At 36.5% G+C, this 22,570-nt stretch overlaps 1 protein-coding gene and 1 long non-coding RNA gene across 3 annotated transcripts in view; one reads left to right on the top strand and one right to left on the bottom strand.

Moving 5' to 3' along the window:
• The first annotated feature begins 722 nt into the window (after positions 1-722).
• On the top strand, positions 723-17,128 carry LOC102414767. The gene is made up of 4 exons (XR_327161.3): positions 723-1,138; positions 6,972-7,048; positions 12,582-12,679; positions 16,994-17,128. It is a non-coding gene; the product is annotated as an uncharacterized LOC102414767 (long non-coding RNA).
• A 2,834-nt stretch (positions 17,129-19,962) lies between these two features.
• Positions 19,963-22,570, bottom strand: part of COL1A2 (collagen type I alpha 2 chain) — a 36,475-nt gene continuing 33,867 nt past the window's right edge. For both annotated transcript variants that reach the window (XM_006053950.3, XM_045166348.1), the window contains 3 exons: positions 22,021-22,205; positions 21,131-21,373; positions 19,963-20,424 (listed from right to left, as the gene is read on the bottom strand). In XM_006053950.3, coding sequence (XP_006054012.1) covers positions 20,278-20,424; positions 21,131-21,373; positions 22,021-22,205 — 575 coding nt within the window. In that variant the 3' untranslated portion in view covers positions 19,963-20,277. The remainder of the gene's footprint in view (positions 20,425-21,130; positions 21,374-22,020; positions 22,206-22,570) is intronic.

Here is a 22,570-nt window from a genome sequence, read left to right as displayed (position 1 = left end):
TAAATCTTGTATTATGGGTTATTTTGATGCTTTTGCTGCTCATTTTCACAGAGCCCTAACCCGTCGGCGTGGGCTAGAGCCTCGTGAATGCAGTGGACTCAGATGTGACAAAGCTTCAGACTGTTTCATTACAGCCAGTTTGCCTGGTTTCACATTAAAAAGGGAGCCTAGAAGTGTAAGTCCCTGAAGATCAGAAAGCAGCCACCATGAACTAAGCTAAATGAGACACCTCTGATTTTTTGGGGCATGACTGTAAAACCAGAGATACCACTGTTTTGTAGGGAGAACGTACGGCAGAATGGAGTCAGGTTATCTAGGTTTAAGAACCAGGTCTTCCCAATTGCTACTGTGTACTCTTGGATAAATTCTTTAACGTCTCTAGACCTTAGTTTCCTTGCTTGTAAAATGGAGATAATAATAGTAGTTAACTCATAGGGTTGGTGTGAGGATTAAATGAAATCATGCTACTGAAGGACACGGAACAGAGTCTGGCACTAAATGAACACTCAACAAATGTTAGCTGTTAAGTCCTGTCTGCCACAACTACTCCTTGACTCTGAAATACTAAAGCTCTTGGAATCTGCAGTGCTCGTTTTGGCACTTGATCATGCATTAATTCATCCATCACCATCTAGTGAGTGGTTTTAATCCCCCTTAGATTGCTGAACATGGCTCACAGTGTTCAAGATAGCAGATTGCCTAGTGATGCTGCTCAGATTAAACTAATCTCTGATAAATATTTACTTGCAGCTCTAAGTCAATCCTAGATGAGGATGGGATGGTTGGAAGGCATCACTGAGTCAATGGACATGAACTTGGGCAAACTCTGAGAGAGAGTGAGGGACAGGGAGGTCTGGTGTGCTGCATTCCATGGGGTTGCAAAGAGTCGGACATAACTTAGTGACCGAACAACAACAAGGTCAATAGTAAAAAAGCTAAAGGAACGTGGCACCCTGTTCACGAAGAAGACATGTCTAGCTTATGGAAGCCCTGCTTTCTTCCTCATTACTAGACTATCTGGCTTAATTATGGGAACCTGCACCCTGAGAATGACACGGATAACAGAAGGTAAGTATAGAAGAGTCTGGAAACCTTACGCATTGTGAGAAATTGTGGCGAGGACTGGGTGGTACAGCAGGTAAGAATCTTTCTTTGATGTTAGGCACTATTGGAGAGCTTTGCTCTTTTTAGATTTCTGTTTATAGTCAAGTTTTTATCTTTGAGCTCCCGAGGCTGGTCTGGGATTAGTTACCATCAAGAGTTACCCATTTTCGAAGCCCTTACTCTCGCAGCTCCTGTGGCTTTTTTCCCAAGTCAGTTTTACTGTCCTTGCCATTTTTTCCCCCTCAAAGACTTCTCCCTAGAGGTTCCTAAGTTTTTATGAGCTTCTTGAGAGTGCCGACCAGTTTGCCAGAGGGCTTCAGAGTTGCTAAATCCTGAGTCAAACTCTCTGCCCTTTCCCCCAGGCTTACTAGGCTCTAGAGCAGTGGAATAGAAACACGCAGGAAATGGGGACTAACTGTAGGGGGACAAGGGGCCCCGTCTGGAGCATGAACTTGGTTTGAAGACCAACTCTACAGCTGTGCTGCTAACCCTGCCCTCAATTTTAGACTGCCCTGGATGTTGAGGATTCACTCTGGCTATCTCTCAAGTGATTTTTAAAATTCAAATTACTTGAACTTACCAGAGGGAAAGACTGTGGTTTTTCCATAAAATAAAAAACTGCCACATTGATACTATATTTGGTTTGGAGACTGAGTGTATAAATATGTGGATCAAAACTGTCCATGAAAGCACCCCAAACGGCTTTTTCTCATGATCTGATGTTGGGCATTACTGAATTTTGCACGTAGAAAGCAATTACTTTGATTTTATGTTCATTTTGGTTTCTAAAATCAGAGGTAGGTGCCATCTCAGACTGTTGTTTGCAAGCATTTCCCCCTGGTTTTCTTGGCCCTGCAAGCTTTCTACTGTCCTGACTGACTGTGACTTGTCACGGTGGCTCAGCTCTGTTTTGGATGTTTTGCTAACAATTCAAACTTGCTGTTTTCCCATCACAATTATATTCTCCATTATTTTTCATTTTGTCTTGTTTTTTAGCAATAGTTGTAACTCATGTAATGGTAGGATATTTGTTAGATGTAAACTCTTAGTCCTGCCTGGAAATATCAAATATTTAAAACACTGTATTCTTTGGAAGCACACAAGGAATAATATTTTAACACATCGCTTTTATTCACTGAGTTGACATTAAGCTAAGGTAATTTTGTTCCATGTTGTGTAATGTTCTCACTTGTGATTATTCCTGCAGTTTTCTCATTTTGTTTTTTTAATCACAACAACTAAAGGGCAACAAACAGCTGCTGGAGTTAGGGTTGTCAGACATTTTAAGTAGTTTTTCCTTTTGCATGAAACAGTTCTGTTGAAAATACTAAATTGTGTATATGTTGAGATTGCCACCCGCTGGTGAAAATAGAGAATTTCCATTTTAATGAGTAATTTAGGAAAACATATTTGTTTTCTGTTTCTGGAGTATGAATTTATATGTTTAGGTTTAAAAATATATATTTTAAACTTTTCTAGAAGAATAAAGATTTTTATTATTTTGGAACACTTTAAAGATCTACTGGAAAAAATTAAAAACTCTATCATTTGCAACCATTTAAAAATCTTTATTTATATCTCTTGTGGCCCCTACAAAAGGGAGAAGAGGGAAAAAAAAAAAAAAACAAAACCTCAGAATATGCCTAAGCGTTATCAGTGGTTGCTGTTGACTACTAAGATTGAGGGAATAAAATAAATTTTGTTGCTTCTTTACATTTGTATGGAGTTGTATTTTCTCCCCCTACGCAAAGCTTGTATTGCTTTAGAAGAAAAATATAAATCTGAAGAAGAAAAATAGCTATATGCTAGTGTACATAAATCTAAATGTAAGTTTCACAAGGGCACTTGATAGAGTGTTTAAAAAAAAAAAGCGCCACCCTAAATCAGTGCCACATTTAACTAAAAAGATACAAAAGGAACAAAAGCCTGGAGATTGAACTGCAGCTTTCATCACTCCACTAGCACAGATTTTAAATTCAAATGCATACGTAAGAATTTATTATGTGATAAAGATGCCATTTCAAATTCATGTGCAAGGGTACCTCACATCATTTACCGAATATATTCCAGATGTGAAAAATTAAAAATATGCAATGAAATAAATTAAAAAATATAAATTAATATTTAGGCTAAGCAAAAAACAAAGGAAAAATTATAAAGGAGAATGTTGAAAATGTCTGTGTATAAGTATCACCAGGAAAACAAATGATAAAATATTTAGGAAAAATATTTAGAGCTTATAGAACTGACAAGTGAAATAAGACTTTTAAAAAAAGGCCTGTGAGCATTTGAAAAGAATATTAACCTCATTACTAATCAAAGGATTACATATGTTTTGAAAACTGAAAAATTTAACTATAAAATTGGCCAAGATTTAAAAAATGTTATTATACTTAGTGTTTTCTGATAAATGTTTTCCTTTTCTGATAAAGCTTTCAAATATCTGACATGTTGAAAGTGTGTTGCTTGGTAGATGAAAGATGATACAGACAAAAGTACTCCATATTATAAAACTCTACTGCTGTTTAAAATTATTCCTTAAAATATATTTAATAATATGGAAAAACACTCATCTAGAATTTAAATTACAAATAGGGTTTAAGTAATAACACAGTTTTATTTATATCTATCTCTCCATAAGGATATTATTTCAGAGTTTTAATAGTGATTATCATACTACCAGAGTTATTGGTGATAATTTCCTTCTTCATTTATTCTGTATTTAAAAATTTTTTTGAAGACAGTAAAATTGCAAATACATAAAATGCTTAGTAAAGTTCCTTTAAAATTGGGGTGTGAAATAATACATGTAGTTTGATTACTAGTTTAATAAAAATATATGTTATATGTACCTATGTATATTCATAACTATAGATTAAAATTATTTGAGAGTTTAATAGTGGTTATTTGTATGGTTATTTCTATAATTATATTCCTAGTTAGAGGTGATTATTGTATCATTCATTGTGTAAATATTTTACTTCTGATAAACAAAGATGTGCATTTCATATATATATATATATATATATATGTATATATAATCTTTGATCTTCCCAGGTGGAGCAAGGGTAAAGAATCCACCTGGCAATGCAGGACATCCAAGAGATGTGGGTCCAATCCCTGGGTCGGGAAGATCTCTTGGAGAAGGAAATGGCAACCCACTCCCATAATCTTGCTTGGGAAATCTGATAGACAATGGAACATGGTGGACTACAGTCCATGGGGTTGCAAGAGTCAGACATGACTTAGCAACTAAACCACCACTATACCTCAATAAAACTGTTAAAAAAAGAATACATACAACTCTTGTTCTTTCTTTCTAAAAAGAAAATTTAATATTTAAAACATTCAGTGTTTACCTTTTACTAGCTCAATATTTATTTCATCCATTTATTGATATATAGAATACCCAAGATATTTAAAATATCCCCTCATTGGCATTTGGCACTGCAATGAATCAGCATTTTAAACCAGTCTACACAGATTTGGATCTGTACATTATTTTCTATAGTGGGATGGTGGGGGGAGTAGAGTAGAATATTTCCATTTATCAAGATAGGTTAGTCCCTAAAAGGAAATTAGCATCATGTACAAGGAGCTGACTGCTTTGTGGAAATATTCAACTATTATTTCATCAAAAAAAAGTAGTTTCTTATGATTAACAAACTTAAGCAAGCAAATATGATATGACTTTTCAGAAGCAAACTTCTTACCCAAGATATTAAAATATCTCATTAATATAAACTTGGCTTCAGCAGTAATATTACTGATTATGTGGACTGTTAAATAGTCCATCTGCAATGCAAATATAACCCTAGACACCTGACATCAATGAATTTTCATCAAGCAACTTCAGAACTAAATTAAATAAAACTCTTGATTTGATGCAGCCATTCTTTTCTGATAAAGCTTCCAAATATCTGGCATCCTAAAAGTGTGTTGCTAGGTACGTGAAAGCTGATACAAAGGAAAATACGGTCTCAATCATTTTTTAATAAAGGAAACTATACAGCTCTCCTGTGTAACTGCACACTGCCTGACTGGCAGGTAACACTAATATGTGTCCAGAGGTACAACAATGTATCTGCCAGGCTTGCTGAGCTGTTTGGAGATCTTTTGCTCAGACTCTCCTGTGGGACAGCTGGGTGTGTAGTCTGTTCCACCTTACTTGCAAGGCTGTCTCACTCTGAAGCCCTACCAGCTAATATCAAAATAGTAACGCATGGCATAGACCTAAAGAATGAATGAAAATACTCATCCCCAAGGCATCTCATGAGTTGATTATAATAAAAATTGCTTAATTATTTATTACTAGTTGCTTTATAAATTACTCACTCTGGTTTTGCTGAAGGGTATAAACTGTGAGATGGGAGTGAAGAGCTAGAGAGGTGAAATTGTCAGGGGAATCTGTGGTTAAGGGTTTCATGTACCACACAGATGCCTTTTTACTTTATCCTGTAAATAATCGTGAAAACAGGAATCTTTTAAAGGGGAACTAGAAGGTCAGATTTGTATTTTCTCTGTATGATGGAGAATGGATTTGAGGGAGTCAGGAAAAGAGGCAGGTAGTCTTTAAGGTGAAAGACCACGAAAGGCCAGACCACAGATAAGAGGAAGCACCAAAATATTTAAAAGATAAAGCATGTAGGAAGAACATTTAGAAGGATTTAGTAGTTGAGTGAATATGGAGGCCAGAGGTAAAGCAGAAGACAGAATGAGTTTTCTTCCTTGTATAACTGGGTAGATGGTAACATCCTTAAATGGTACTGAAATGACAGGTGCTGGTGCTGATTAGAATGGGAAACATAAGTGGCTGGTTGAGCTACTTTCCTAATGGATACATGCAATCATTCAGAAATTTTACAAGAGCAAATTGTATGGACAGACATACAATAAACAATGACAGTAAAATTACAAAGCCCTCCGACTAAATCACAAAAAGCCTGGAAAACATAAGAACCTTTTTATGATGCTGATGTTAGGGACGTGGACAAAGATGGAACAATTAAATCGCATTAATTGTATTTGTTATGTTGCAATGGGAATGATTTTGCTTGCTGTCATAATGAGCTCTGCTGTAATAGGCATTCGCCTTGTATCCCACCTATTCATTTATTAGAATGAGGTTTTATTTTTTTCCCCCCTTTTACAAAGTAAATACACAATAAGATCAAATAAATTTTGATGCTTGCCAACAGATGGTGAGGGGCTCACACTCAGACCATCTGATCTTTTGGTTTTCAGTTCTTTCCGGCTGTTCTTTCTACTTAATTACCTTCCCCTCACTTCCTAATCCCTTCCATGTAATTCTACACCAAGATTGGGTCTAGCACTCTGTTAATTTTCTGCAGCCTATGCTGCTTTCTGATGAGATATTGGGTCTTAGTATCTGTGTTGCTAATGTATCTAAACAGCCTGGTTGTAGCAGAAAACCTTTCAATCCTGCTTGAACCATGTCTTTTCTCAATTTATTAATTCAATTTAATGTTAAGACTTTAAAACTGACTGTTTGATTCACTTCACATCTGACACAATGGATCAACCACCAGTAATTTTATGCAATCAAAGAACTATTTTAATTGACCTGTCTTTTGAACCCTTCTCATGAGACATGTATTTTTTTCAATCACTGAAATAGCCTTACTAGAGTGATATATGTGTTTTAGTGAGAAATTTCCTTTATTACATTAATGAATCTGTGCATCTTTTGTGAATGAAGGAAAGTATTGTGTAATAGGTATTTTAATGATATTTTAAGGAAACGCATAAAGGGTAGGAATTTATGGACACTTCTGAGGTAATGTACTGTAGACTATGTGTATTTATATAATCCATGTCTAGATAAAATCTTTCTTTTCCTTTGACAGGTATGTTTAAATGTCCAGTTCAATGTAAGGAGGCTGTTTTCGTGTTCAGTAGTCCCTAATAGCCCTGCTTTACTGAGGTAACCTAATAGAATTCTGTTGATTGAAATTCCTGCCTTATAAATGTGTCCGTGTGTTTCAGTCATGTTTAGCAGTAGTTTGTTTAACTAAATGCTTGTTCCCTAGACACAGAAATTACACACCAAAAACTACATATCGTTAAGCATTTGTAATAAAGCTTAGTTTTAAAGATATCATCTATATTTTTTAATATCACTTAAAATAATCAGTTTTCTTCTGGTAATAGAAATATTAAATGTTCACTTACATTTTTTTTTTGGAAAATTAAGAAGGATACAGGAAAGAAACCTGACAATACTCATTTCCCATTAAAGGTGATGGTTATTAAAATTTTTACATAGATCCTTTTTGGATTTTTTATGCATATGTTTGTAAAATTAAAAAATTTAAACAAACTTGAACTTTTATAATGATTTATGTAGACAGACATTACTTTTAACTTATGTGAATTTTATTCTGCATGTGTGTGTGTGAGAGAGAACAGTTTAAATAGATTTTTTAAATTTCCTGTTCATTTAGTTTGTGAGTACATGGAATAAGCATGAGAAAGGGGATAGGTATCTGCTGTTTCTTCAGTGCGTCTCAGTTTCTCTGTCTCTTATAGTATGTGCATCTTGCTACACTGACTATGATTCTAATGGTAAAAATACATATTTTTCCTACAACATGGTCAAAACTTAAGCCAACAGCTTTGATGCTCAGTCACAGAAACAGCTATCTATTCTAATACTAAAAAGAAAACCTGTCTTGAAGTTATGGTATTTGGTGTCCAAACTGGAGATTTTCATGGGCAGTCTTAGACATATGAGATTTTTTAAATCATGTGCTGATTTTAAAATCCAGTGCATGAGATGCAACTTCACTGTAATCAACGTGTTGTATCTAGTTATGAATTTTTTCTCATATCATTAAGTACTCTTTGAGAACATAACTGCTTTAACCAATCCACTATTTTTTAGATACTTGATTGCTTTCCAATGCTTGGCGTTAAGTAAGGCTAGGACAGCTGTTGCACCCAAGATATGACGTGATGATCAACCATTATTTTTGTACATGGTTGTCCAAGATGCTGTTGTGGTATCTTTCCTTCAGGCAATTTTTGACATTTCATACTCTTAAAGTATAGAAGCTAGGGGAATGTGACTTCACAATAACCAATGGGAGATTGCCTTTAATGGAAGAGGAGGCAATATGACATATATTTTAAATGCAATCTTTGATATTTTGGGGGGACTTCTTGCCACAACACCTCCTGTTCAAAGAGATTAGCACTTAGTCACATGAGCCGGTTCACAGAGTGTATTTGCTGTGACGTTTTTTGAGAGCTGCGGTGTTCTGGTTCTTTCTGTTGGCTTAATTCTGCAAACATCCTGGCATTTTCTCAGACTTCTGTGATTCACGTGCTTGTCCTTCAGACTGGCATGGCTGTCCTTCAAAGCTTAGGTTGCTCTAAACAGTTTCATTGGAGGATAGCTGTGTGTTGCTGTGACTTGGGCAGTAGAAAGAAAACCTGGGTTTCACAGCTTTTTGGGAAACTCTTCATGTAGACACTCATCCAAAAATGTTTAGGAAAATCAAGGATTCATCTCCTAGGATACATTCCTAGGTGAGGAATAGTAACTTGTCAAAAGTATAAACATTTTAAATTCTTTTGATACATACTGATCAACTGCCTTCCAGAAATTTTGTACCCATTTATGTATGAGACTATATGTCATAGTTATATAATGTCACTATACACACACACACACACACACACACACACACACACACACATCATGCCAACTATATATGGGGCTGATCTTTTGTCTAAAACATTATTTTCAAAAGAAGCCTAGCCATAGACTAGGTGAAGTTTTACTTCATATTTCTTTAATTGTTAGAGGAATTGAACTGTTTTTTGTCTGTTTAATGACCTTTCATTTTGTATTTTTTAATTTGTGTTCTTTGTCCCCTCTCTCACAAGGTTTTTGGTGCAAGCATTTTTAAAATAAAAGCTCATGTGTAAGAGCACTTGGTATTTAAAAATAATGCTCAAACCTGGTGAAATAAGACATGTATTTATCAAGAGAAAGATGGGATAGGAAGAGCGTGAGGACGAAAACAACATACATTTAGACGGAATGGCCTTTCATGGCCTTTAGGCTCTCACCCTCTTTAAAAATTGCCCCATCCATGGCTTCTGATGTCTAGGTGGCCACGTGTTATACCACATGACTTTAATGATCAGAGCTGATGGGATGTCGACTCAAAGGTCATGAGTTAATAGGCTGCCAAGGGATTTATGACTGCATTGCAAGGTCTCCCTAGGGAACTAGAATAGCAAGTTAAAAAAAAAAGATTGCCAATTAATAGTAGATCTGAAAGGACAAACATGCAGAATATGAATGAACCAGATTAGTGGTGGAGCTGTAGAGAAAAGAGTCACAAATTCCTACTCCTGAGATCTCTAAAGCCACCTTAAATAGCCACATTCCAGCTGCAGTTTCAGCAAAGCTGTTTACCTTTCCTGCTCTTATTCCCCTATACACCTCCCTGTCTCTTAAGCTTCCTTGAATGGACCTCTATTATTTACATTTAAGTGACCCTGAAGAAACAGAATGATTGAGGAAAAGTAACACAGATTTTAAAACTATCTTATTTCCTACAACTCTATATTTGTCCCAGCAGAGTTATTTGAATAGTCAACAATTCTTTCATTTAACAATTTGTTCAACATAAAATCATTGAGCACGCTGTCTATATCAGGTGTTGGGCTAGGTGGTAAAGGAGATGCAGAGACGAATCAGGCAATCTGTCGCCTAGAAGCACATAGTTCAATCATGCTTTTCTTTGTAGCATGCTCTTTCATTACTACAGATTGTCAGATCAGTGCTGACCAACTAGTTGCTAGGCAACTTGAAATACAGGAATATAGAACGGATGCAGCTTCATTATGATATGAATTCATCTCTGAAATGTTTGTCAAGAATTGTGAAGGGTCTGAAATTTTCCTCTCCTTTAAAGCTATGATATTACCCTGCCACAGTTTAATAGATGCTGGCAGAAGACACGTGACTTCTGAGTCAGAAAAGGACTTTATTACTCACATCAAGGCAAGTCACATGAGCTTTCTGTTTCCTTCTGGTCCTCTTGCCCCCAGGTCTCATGGGGGCATTGAGGGCAACTCCGTGAATGTGTCACAAATGAGGAACACCAAGTATAGGGAACCCCAATCTTTTACAGTGAATTGTAATCAAACCTGCCTGACATTTACCCTGTAGGGAAACATCTTTATTATACTGGACAGTAGCTTGCCCTCCACTGTGGAGGGAGACACTACCTCTGTCTTCCAAGGCTACTAAACAAACATCCTTGAAAAGATAGCCCAAAACATAGATAGTCAGTGTATGGCAACCCACTCCAGGATTCTTGCCATGGACAGAGTAGCCTGGCAGGTTACAGTCCATCAGGTCGCAAAGTGGCGGACACTACTGAGTGACTAACGTACTTTTGCTTGCAAGACATTTTACAGAAATTTTATAAATCCATAGAGAATTGTGTTCCAACAATATTCTTTCTCTGGATACTTTATAAAACAGTTCAAATGTTTGGTTCTTATTTCTGTTAACTCTAAGTATCTACTTATTCTGAAATTGTCCTGTATTTCCCCATTTTTAGTATATTCTTTGAAGTACGTGTATTTACCAAAACTGTATTTTTTTTTCGCTTCTTTTATTTAACAGAAACCAATTTTCTCTAACTTAAAAAGGAAAATTAGTAGAAGGACACTGGATTATTTCATAATTCAAAGAACAACCCCTAAGTAGTGCTATTCTGGCACCTCATCAACAGAAGTTCATTGTTGTCTCTGGAGTATTGTCATCAGCATGCCTCGACTTCAGTGGCTCTCAGTCTCTGTCATTCTCCACTCCAAGTTTTAAATTCTCAGAGGAGAGGAGTGGAATGGCCCAGCTTGGCTAAGACTGTGCCTCTATCTTTTCAATTATGCCCAAGGGGGAGGGACCTAAAAAAGCACACAAACCTAGTAAAATTTTGTTGTTCCCAAATCAGGAGAGAATTTTTTGGCAGCTTTGGAAACCTCCCGATTGCTTTCTTCTATATCTGAATTTGTTTTGATTGATATTCCACTGCTCATAGAAAAATACAGTTATTGTTTTATACCAGTTTTATACTAGTCATTGTTTTATTCTAGTTTTTAATCAAATATATTTTTGCTTTATTTTTGTCATTTTCTTGGTCATCTCCTGACGTTTCTCAATTTTGGGGACTGATCTAAGCCAATTTAGTGATTCAAGAGTGGAGTAAGTATAGATAGCGTTTGGTGGTTGAAAATAGATTGGACTATATGTCTTTTCTTATCAATCTTCTTGTCAAGTGGTATGCAATAAGCAGAGCAAGGTTTAGCCCAAATTTTGTTAATATTAAATATTTATTAGTCAAAATATCAAGACCATTATGTCAACTATGAAAATTTATTTTTAACATCTTTCATGTTAATTAATATATATATTCTGGTGTCGATTTCAATAATGCTGTTTGAAATACCAGAGTAGCCACCTCTCCAACTGTGAATTTTCATAATTAGGGTAATTCCAAGATTACTTATTTGGGCCTGGAATGTGGAGTAATGTTACCTTATTACATATATGCATATATATACATGAGCCCTCCTGTAGAAGTATTTTTAAAATAAATTAGCAGACAGACAATACAATAAGGTCAAGATATAGGCATTTAGTCATGCACTCGTGCTAATTTCCAAACTCCTTTGTAATTAACATTCCTCCTGACCAGATTAATTGGGTTTGCAATAAGTAATCACATTTGTAATATTGCAACTGTTCCCAAATTAATTGCTCGTGTGTTCAATGAGCCATTACATGTTCTCATTTAAAGCAGCTTAAAGAGCCCATGATTTTAAAGCTGTAGTCCTAAACATTCTGGGGAGAGGGGAACAGAATCATCTAAGAATACATCAATAATATGATGAGAGCAATAAACCAGTGGTTCCCGAACTTTGAGAGGACATGAGAATCACCTCACTACTCATTGAAAATACAGATACCTTGGCTTCACCCCCAGCAGTTCTGATTAGGGAGTTATTATGTGGGGTCTGGAAAAAACTTGGAGGAGCATTGCACACTTTCTTTCTAGAAAAAAGCACTTCCAACTTTACCAGTGATTTTACTGTGACTTTAGTACAAATTTTCTGGAGACTCATTACATATTACAATCACTGAGGGAGTTTTAAAACAATATTTCAGACCAATTAAATCATAATATGAGTGGTGTAGGGTGACTAAACTGTCTGCGTGGTTTTTTTTTTCCCAACTGAGAATGGAGACTAGAGATTTTCCCCAACATATTAATTTGTTTTGCTGAATTAGACTCACTTGACAGATACCTAGCAAAAATGATAATAAAAAGAGCTCAGTTATCCTATAAATCTTACAAAATACAGAGTTTAATTTGTGTATTGGTGAGAAGGCACATCATTTTTGGCATTGATTTGTCTTTCTCTCTTCACAGGTTCAAAGGATTTAGTGGGCTTTGTCGTCTGTTTTGATAGATAGTCTTCCTGAGCTTGAGAGAACAGCACAGCTCTTTTTATAATTTATGATGGCAAGGTGAGTGTTTATTGTATTATTTTAGTTGAAGAAAAAGCTAAGAAAACATATGGTGCTTCAAATTGACCGTAAGTTCACTGTATTTTAATAACATGCCCAAGGTAAATATTTGTTGTGAAAAATCTAGAAAAATGGTTAAATGGGCAATTTTCTAGATGTTATCTGAAGAGGGTTTTTAACAATTTTTTTTTAATTAGGAGCATATCATAATGAACAAAGTGGTAGATGGAAACTTTAGCTACATTGATAAAGTTCTTGAAATTATTTTAGACTTCTGTATTACAAAGGAAAGGAGACTGATAATCAGTAATAGAAAAACCATGTTGGAAATAACTCTAATCAAAGCTTCTTCTATGTTTCTTTGAAGTGGATCTACTTATGATATTACTCACATAGACATTCAAAGCACTGGCAATAATAGGTGATTTGATGATGTTTAAAACCCTTGAATAAATTTATATAGGACAAGAAATTTCCCAGAGGACATGAATTTAATAATTACGATCATTTCTTGTACTGATTACTCTTGAGATAGGATTACTAGTGCCAGAGACAAAATTTTAAAAAATCAAATTGTGAAAATTAAGTATCAGAAGTCTAGATTATTCAAAATGTATGAATTATAGCCCATTTGTATAGAAAAACTGGCTTCCAAGTAAGCAAAAGGACCATTGCTATGCTCAGAAACTTTCTCTCAAAAGTTGGAAGCTCCTAATGGCATAGGGCAGAGACCAGTTAAGTGCAAATTTGTTCTATTTGTCAGAAATTTTCTTTTTTTTAACTGTCAAGGTGGAATCATTATTGTTTTTTGTTGTAAAAAATTGAAAAGATTTCCAAGCTTTTAATAAAAGCACTTCTTAAAGTTGGATTGTGGAGTGGTATTCACCAAAATTGTGAGGGTTTGGAAGTTTGCCAGAATCCATTTGTGGTAGAAAAAATGAAAGTGCAGTTGTACTGTTGTTTTAGGCTGCTGCTGTCACAGAAGATGGTACCTGTGGAAAGGTGATTGCTTTTGTTAGCAGTGTAGTTAAGGGCTTTCAGAGAAGATCCAGCCTTGTAGGATAACGGTAACAGTGGTTGCTGGGAACTTGCTCTACACCAACCTTACAAGCTGCTCTGCATTCGTATTTCCAACCCTGACAGTCCAGTGGGTGGTATCATCATTATCACCGTTTTATGGATGATGAAATGGTGGAAACAGGATTTAAACCCAGACAGCTCTGCTTACGAAGCCCCTGTTCTTTCTCTCATACCATCTTCTCTCTGTCCATATAATCTTTAAACCCTCTTGCTTAAACCCTGAAGGGTTACTCACTATACTGGGGGCAGAATTTGTAGCGTGGGACAGCTCTGCTTACCTAAAAGACCATTCTCCTTTTGAGCTTTATGTTTGTCTCCTTGGGATTTCCACTTATTAGCTCCAAGGGAGAGAGATTAAGGATAGATTAGAGGGGTAAATTGAATTTTATGCCAGCTTTTTCACTCTCCTCTTTTACCTTCATCAGGAGGCTCTTTAGATCCTCTTCATTTTCTGCCATTAGGGAGGCATCATCTGCATATCTGAAGTTATTGATATTTCTCCCAACAATCTTGATTCCAGCTTGTGCTTCATCCAGCCCGGCATTTTGCATGATGTACTCTGCATATAAGTTAAATAAACAGGGTAACAATATACAGCCTTGACGTACTCCTTTCCCAGTTTTGAACTAGTCCATTGTTCCATGTCTAGTTCTAAGTGTTGCTTCTTGACTTGCAGACAGATTTCTCAGGAGGCAGGTAAGGTGGTCTGGTATTCCCATCTCTTTAAGATAGAGGGGAAGAAGGAAAAGAGAGCATTAAGGACATAAAGGTAGACCCCTATGGACACTGTCTCTCCACCATCTAGAGAGAAGGTTATGTGTCTGGGGCAGGCAGGAAATAAGTGCAGGAAGTTGTTCTATTTTCTCCCAAATCTGAGTGTTCATTCTCTGCTGATGTCCATATGGCAGTGTTAAAAGGTTGGGATGTTCTGTTATCCCGTCAGCAGGGGGAGCAGCGAACTTGAAGTGACATCCCGTAGGGAGAGAAAGGCAATCCACTTAGCACAGTGGTGTGAATTAAGTGTTCTTATCCTGCCTGGCATTAATAGATTCCATGAAAAAAATTACTTCCATTTTCTTCCATGCTGTTTATGGGTAATTAAGTCATTGGACACCAACATCAATGCTGCCGCAGAAAAAAAAATTTACTTTAGTAGAAAAATACATTTCATGTGTATGTTCAGTAGCAGAGAACATCTATAAATATGTAGTGAATTGCAGTTTTAAAGATATCTTTCTAGAATCCATTAGGATGGTTAATTCTGTCCAAGATTATTCTTATACCTTGGACTCAGAATAATATATCTGCTTGCAGACAGCCAGATGAAGAAGAGATATTTGGTTCTATGAGGTGACTTGAGAGTCCCTGAAAATCATGTTCCTATTATTGTCTTTACAACCTCTAACAGTGGCCAGGTTTTAATCCCTTTTAGGTTAAAACTTCTTTTTTTTAAAAAAATATATATAACCAGCATCTGCATATTTTACATAAAGAGAATAGCTCATTAATTGTTCTCCATGATTGACTTTGTTCTCATTTGAAGAGGTTTTGTGGACTGGTGTATTCTGATGTTGCAGAGTATAAGGTAGGTCATAAAGCATATGCTGAGACTTGTTGAACATAGGCTAGAGGGTCTATAGGAGGAAAGCGGAAGAGTGAATGACAAACCTCCATTTTAATTTGGGCCATTGGTTTGTTCTCTTGGGTCTTAGGATAGGAGAAGCAGCATGTTGAGTATGAGACCCAAGATGATATATGAAAGTCATAGTTCAGAAAAGTCCAAGTTTAATGAAGTGAGTAGTATTTCGTCTGGTTGGTGGTTTATGACATCATTTTAGGTCTTAGACCCCTTGGAGTAGCTGAAGAAAGTTGTGGACCCTTTTCCAATAAATATGCATATGTACACAAAATTTAGCCCTCTGTTTCAGGAATTTATTGATATTCTGCCCTCCCCTAGAGCCTACCACAAATCCTTGTTTAGAACAATGGTCTCAGAGATGTGGAGTGGATAGGTGGTGCACACCAAGGGGTGTGCCAAATGATCTAGAGAAGTGTGGAATTTTCTCTTTGTTTTTATTTTTTCTCTAAAAATTTTTTCCATTTAGGTTTTATATTGCACATAATGTATTAGTACACATAATGTTATAGTATATATATAACAGTATATAAAGAGGCTAACAAAATTAATTGTAAGAACTTACATTTTTACCAATAGGAAGGCACAACTCAAAATTGATCGACTACCAATTTAGAGAATGGTGCTAACTAAATTTAAATTCTAATCTCTGCTCCCCCTAAATTGGAGGGCCACAGATAGGATCTTAAATCAAGAGGTGACTGCAAGTGACTGGAAGTTTTGAACATAATGATGACAAGTACTGTTTGTCTACACTTCATTAAACAGTTTCACACTTGCTCCGTTTGCTTCTCCCAGTGGTCCTGTGAGACAGGCTGAGTAGGTATGCTCATGGAAATCTCTGAGAGCAGAGATTCGTTAACCAAGTTCTCAGAAAACTTTAGAGACTCTCCAAAGGGCCCTTGGCTAGTCAGTAGTGGAACTGGTGCTCATGACCTTGGCTGCTGACTGCAAATTATGTGCTTGTTGGACTGAACTGTGGGGATAAGCCAGTCATTTGGGCTGCCTGTGGCCCCCTTGCTGCTGTTACTGGTGCTCCCTGAGGACACTGAGTTGTTGGCTCCCTGGCTGATCCAGGCATAGGCACACAAAGCCTATTTTAGTTGCTTGATCAGAGGGCCAGGAAGCTGAGCTCACAATTCAGCATTAGCTCTCTCCTGTTGGTATTGTAATACCAACATATTTCAAAACGGATAGAGGGCTCTGCAAGGGTTTAGATACATCTATGTACAAAGAAGATTTACAATGGGTTATTAAATGGGGGTTTTGAGGCTGGCTTCATGGGAAGTGCCAACCACTCTTTCTCCCAAATTTCCCCAGATGCCACTGTCAAAGGCAAAGCACTCATGTAGATGGATCATAGTTCTGACCCCAAATGACATTTCCAACTTTCCTTATATATAATTCAATTTCTGAACTTCCTTTTCAGTGATATTAAGTGGAATAGGTTAAAAAAGTCTTTGGGCATTAAAGATATAGATGTGTTCAGCATTGCTCAGGTGTCTCTGCTTTTTGCCCGTGCATTAGCTGTATTGATTTTAGAATTTTAAATGACACTTTTTACCAGACTTGATTAATATCTCTTCCCCTCTTCTTAGCTACCTAGCTCCTTCACTCTCTCCTGTGCCATCTTCTTTCTTCTCATACTGGCACAAATTCGAGGCGGCTGACCTTCGTATGACCAAAGGTCAGGAGATGTTGTGAGGAGGGTCCCTGGAGTCTGGTGATTAGCCTTTAAAGAGGCGATCTACTATCCAAGGGCCAAGCCTTCCGGACATTGCCCAGCACTGGGAACAGAAACAGTGGACCTCCTGGCTTGGTAAGTACCAGACTGTTCTACGGTGTGGCCTCCAGAGAAGAAACGTTTAGCCAGGCAGAGGCTAGAAGGTGAAGTGAGATCTCTGGCAAGAGCTAGCCGGCCAGTCCCAGTACCACTGTTGTTGCATGAGGCTAGGGTCAGTTTCTTGACACTTCATCTCATTAATTAATGGAGTCCTCTGCTACTGTTGGAGGACACTTCATTTAAAACTGTGTGCACACGTTATTTTATTCTCTCTCTGCAACTGAACTGCGAGATCCCTGAGGACGCTGCTGTGGTATGGCTTTGTACTCCTCTTCCCAGTGTCCCCCAGAGTGGCTGGGATGTGATGAATAATGACACTGTAGGTCAGGATTTTCCTTCTTTTTCAGAAGGTGGGGGGTGAGGGGGAAGATGACCACCCTTCCCCTGGGGTTGGTCACTCCTCAACCAGGATTGTTTTCACTTGTGACTGTGTATTTCTTTTCATGATATTTTAAATATGTTGTAAATGACAAAAGTGATATATAACTACATTGCAGCAAATTTGGATAATTTATAAATAAAATCATTTCTATTGTTAATACATGAATATACCTACTGTTAGTATTTTTATATGCATTTAAAATATTTTTAATGACAGTGTACCTGAATATATTTTAAAGACTGTGAAATTCTATTATCTTTTTACTTTTAATTATCCTCATAAATGTTACTGAGATATAAAATTTTATTTCACTATTTTCTTATTATTATCTGTTAGATATATCATTTTTTCCTCATTGGTATTTATTAGATATGCCATCATTTGTTTCCTTATTGTTATCTATCAGGTATACCATTATTTAACTATTTCACTATGCTAGTCACAGATAGATGAGTAAATGACTATTAAGTCATTAGGAAATCTCCTTATTTGGATATAGTTTGACCAGTCATTATCATATAGCGTAGTTTAGGCTCATAGTTGGTAGTCAATAAATGTTGGTTTTATTCCTGCTTCTTTCTCCCTTCTTTATGCTATCTTTATGGTTGTTTCTTATACTGCAAGCCTGAGCATAGCGTATTTTTAATCCAGAGATTTCTAACTGGTTATTATGTAAATTTACCTTTGTTATTTCAATATGCAATTTGTGGGGAGTACTCATACTATGATCCCAAAGGTTCAGTTTTTCTTTATGTTACTTGGTCAAGGGTATTGATTCTTTCTTGCCAGACATAAAATGTTAAAGCTACAAAGGATTGTTTGAAATCACCTTATCCAATGGTATCCCAATTGGTGCACTGTCAGAAGTTTTCAAGGTGCTTAAAAGAATACTAATTCCTTACTAAGTCTTAATTTGGTGGCTGAGGATTGGGAATCTGCATTTCAATAAGCATCCCAGGGATCTGATTTTGGTGGTAGAGGGACCATAATTTGAAATTATCATTTGGTTAGTAGACCTTGCTAACTTTCCAGAGTTAATTTTAGATTTTTATCATGTTCAGTCTTTTGCTTTTAAAACTAATTGAATCTTGATGATTTTATAGCAGGAGGCAAATATTACAATCACAATTATGTTCTGCAACAGGAAATAAGTTCTAAATGAATCTTAACATTTTCCTTGACACGCTACTATGTTTAAGTGTATTAAAGATGTCATTGAAAGGTGCAGGGGAGGAGAACGAACTTGATTTGGCAGGTGGGTGTTCACGGTACTATTATCCACAAGTGTCTGTGCTGATTGAGAGCACACACGTTACCTCTTAACAGGCACTGTACTCAGCTGCAGCAGATTTAAGTGTATGGCATTTTTCACTGAATATTTGAAACTGTTTTAGTTAATAGTATTAATTGTGCATAGACCAACTTGCAGCCACTGTTTCAAAGTGCTCAATGGATAATAAACCAAAAGGTTCTATGGACCTCTACTTAGCATAAACGTGGGTCAACCTCTGCCATGTTGCTTAAGTATTATGTATTTTGAGTAGGGCAAATGTTAGTTCAGAGAAGGAATCTTCCCTATACTATAGATAAATAGCGAAACTCAGAAAGGTGAAATGCCCAAGGTCAGTTACCTGGAAGGAGCTGAGCCAGAATTGGAGCTCAGATCTCCAGGGTCCTTGTTCTCTGCTCTTTCTACCATACCAAACTGCCCTTTTTGCAGAGTTTCTATCTAATGAGAAACACTTGGTATTATGGCTGGTGGAGCTGCTATAATCTATATTTATATTGAGAAGAGCACTGAAGCAAGGAATTCTACTCAATATTTTCTTTGGAAAACCAAACATGCTTTATTTCATTTTTTTCACAATTTATTTAAACATCTCACATATACAAAATAGGTACAATTTAATTTTTCTGCTTGTCCAAGAAACAAGACTTCTTTGGAACTGTGGGAGAGGATGAAAATGAGACTGGCAAAGAACAAATGCTGAATTTAAAGAAGAGGACAATGTTGGGCAAATGATCCACTTACTTTGTGGGAATACGATGTAAAGTACTGATGTTAAGTCAAATGAAAAAAAAATACACAATACAGCTCAACAGCAGAGGAGTATCTCTCCTCAAATTCTCCTAGCACCATCAACATTCTTCAAGTATCTGAAATACTGTTAATTAGCACCTTCGTATTTTGAACAAAAAAACACAAATACCTCAGCTCATCTCTGGTCAGCACCTCACGGTGTGGGTCACACTCACAGGACAGTGTTTTGAGGTAGTTTAAACCTTTGGAAGTTTGGGTTTTAAACTTCCCTCCGTGGAAGATATTCAAAGGCCACAAGTGGTGCAAATGTTCATGGTTTTTATTTTTCAATTTTTATTTTGGTTTTCTTACAAAGGTTGACATTTTCCACAACAGGTGTAAGAGTGTTGGAAAAAAAAAATTCCAAATCTTTTGGAGAGGGGGAAAGGGAGGGGGAGTGAATTAAATTGTATTGCACAATGCTCTGATCAATCCTTCTCCTCTTTTGCCCACAATTTAAGCAAGTAGATGTGCAGAAGAAACGGAAGGATTCAGCTTTCAGTTAGGAAAGAAGAAAAAGAAATGGCCAAGAGAAATGTTTCAGATTTCCTTTTTCTTTAATTTAGGTTGAGTTCGTTTATTTGAAACAGACTGGGCCAATGTTCAATCTGATTTCTTGGTCGGCGCCACCGATGTCCAAAGGTGCAATATCAAGGATAGGCAGGCGAGATGGCTTGTTTGTTTTATATTCAATGATTGTCTTCTTCCATTCATTTGTCTTTTTCTGTTTAAAAAGAGAAGACAGGAATATACATAAAGCAGCACTGTTATGGAATCTAATCATCTTGTATCATATTATAATTAGATATATTACATAGAATTATATTGTATAATATATAACTATATAGAACACATATTTATATAGAAATATATATCAGATATTATTCATATAGAATTATTTTATTATGCATATGTGCTAAGTTGCTTCAGTCATGTCTGACTCTTTGCAACTCTATGGACCGTAGCCCTCCAGGCTCCTCTAGGTAAGAATACTGGAGTGGGTTGCCATGCCCTTCTCCAGGGGATCTTCCCGACCCAGGGATCAAACCCACATCTCTTATGTCTCCTGCATAGGCAAGTGGGTTCTTTACCAGTAGCACCACCTGGGAAGCCCATTATGTACTATATTATAAATTACAGCCTGGGCCTTCTTAACCTCAAGTAATTGTAAGTTATGGCTTTATGTCATCATTTAAAAAACATGTTAAAAGAAAAATAATACATGGAACATAGTATATAGTTCAGTATTTCAGAGAATTTCAGAAGGCAAGATCTGATAAGAATGCTCTGGATTTACCATCTGAATTTAAACAAATGTATTTATGACAGATAAATAAGTTAGGTCTCTCATTCATCTGTTCATTAATGGTCTAAGCTCCACTATCCCACTTCCCAAATTAATGTTATTCCCATATTCCACTATTACTTACAGAGCAGCCATCTACAAGAACAGTGTAAGTGAATCTGCTGTTGCCCTCGGCAACAAGTTCGACATCATTGGATCCTTGCAGAATGACAGCCTTTTTCAGGTTGCCAGTTTCCTCATCCATGTATGCAATGCTGTTCTTGCAATGGTAGGTGATGTTCTGAGAGGCATGGTTGGCCAGCAGACGCATGAAGGCAAGTTGGGTAGCCATTTCCTTGGTGGTTACTCCTTCAACATTATATTCAAACTACAGAGAGTAAGATGGGAATTCCAGTTAAATGAAGAAGGACTCAGATACTAAAAGTCAAATTAAAATAGAGAAGAATAATGGACTCAGGTATGAACCTGAACTTTTAAAGGAGACTAAATTCACTTGTCTTTGAAGTAGCAGCTACCTAGAAGGAACACAGGAACTACCATGCCGAGGCAAGTCATCTCAAAAAGTGACCTATTTCAGATAAAGCTCCTCTCTCTCTACATATATGTTTCCTTTTAAAAATAACAGAGCAAGAAGGTAGAGATTTAGACCCTTTTATTTTCCACCAATAAAGTTAATGAAAACTTTTAATTAGAAATTCAGAAAAGCTCACATCTTGAAAACATGTTCATGGATACTGGACTAGATGATGGCTTGTACTCCTTCACACTATGTGACATTGTCACCTTCTCCAGTGACTACCAGTTAAGTCATATCTGAGTAATAACTTTTGGATTGTATGGACATGTCCAATCAATCTATCCATAATATGCAATCCAGGAAGTAACAGAACCCAAGAACAGAGCAGGTTCTTTTAAAAAGCCCATTTTGGTAAAAGGCCAAAATGAGGATAATTAAAAAGCAAATAGTGCTAGATAGTATTTGGTAGGAAAAGGAATGTTTGTAAAATTCCTTACCTGGGTACCACCGTTGATAGTTTCTCCTACCCAGACATGCTTCTTGGCCTTGGAATTTCTGTACCAGTTCTTGACTGGGATGTCTTCAGGTTGAGCCCGGATGCAGGTTTCGCCAGTAGAGAAATCACAGTATACTTTGATAGCATCCATAGTACATCCTTGGTTAGGGTCAATCCAGTAGTAACCTTAAAAAGAAAAAGACCTAGATCATAAAACCTCTCATTGAGTGAGAGGAGCATAGGTTCTAAAAATTACTACTGAGAAATTCTGATTCCCAAAAGTAGCATTTTTGATCATACTGTTATATTGTCTACTCCACATCAATAGGAAGAGGGTGACTATTTTCAAAATTAGACAGTTCTTCCTCTCCTCTCCATGAAAATCAAAATCAGGGTTATGTATTACCATGAAAAGGGGAGAAATACGAATCAATACAATCTTGAAAATGGATGCTGGTTGGAAAAAGAAAATACTTTATTAACTGGGTAGGATTTCACATAATGCCATTTTGACTCAAATACCCTTTCATATCAGTGGGAGATGGCTTTGA

Source organism: Bubalus bubalis, chromosome 8 (assembly GCF_019923935.1).
Source record: "Bubalus bubalis isolate 160015118507 breed Murrah chromosome 8, NDDB_SH_1, whole genome shotgun sequence".
Lineage (NCBI taxonomy): Eukaryota > Metazoa > Chordata > Mammalia > Artiodactyla > Bovidae > Bubalus > Bubalus bubalis.
This window is presented reverse-complemented; position numbering and strand designations above follow the sequence as displayed.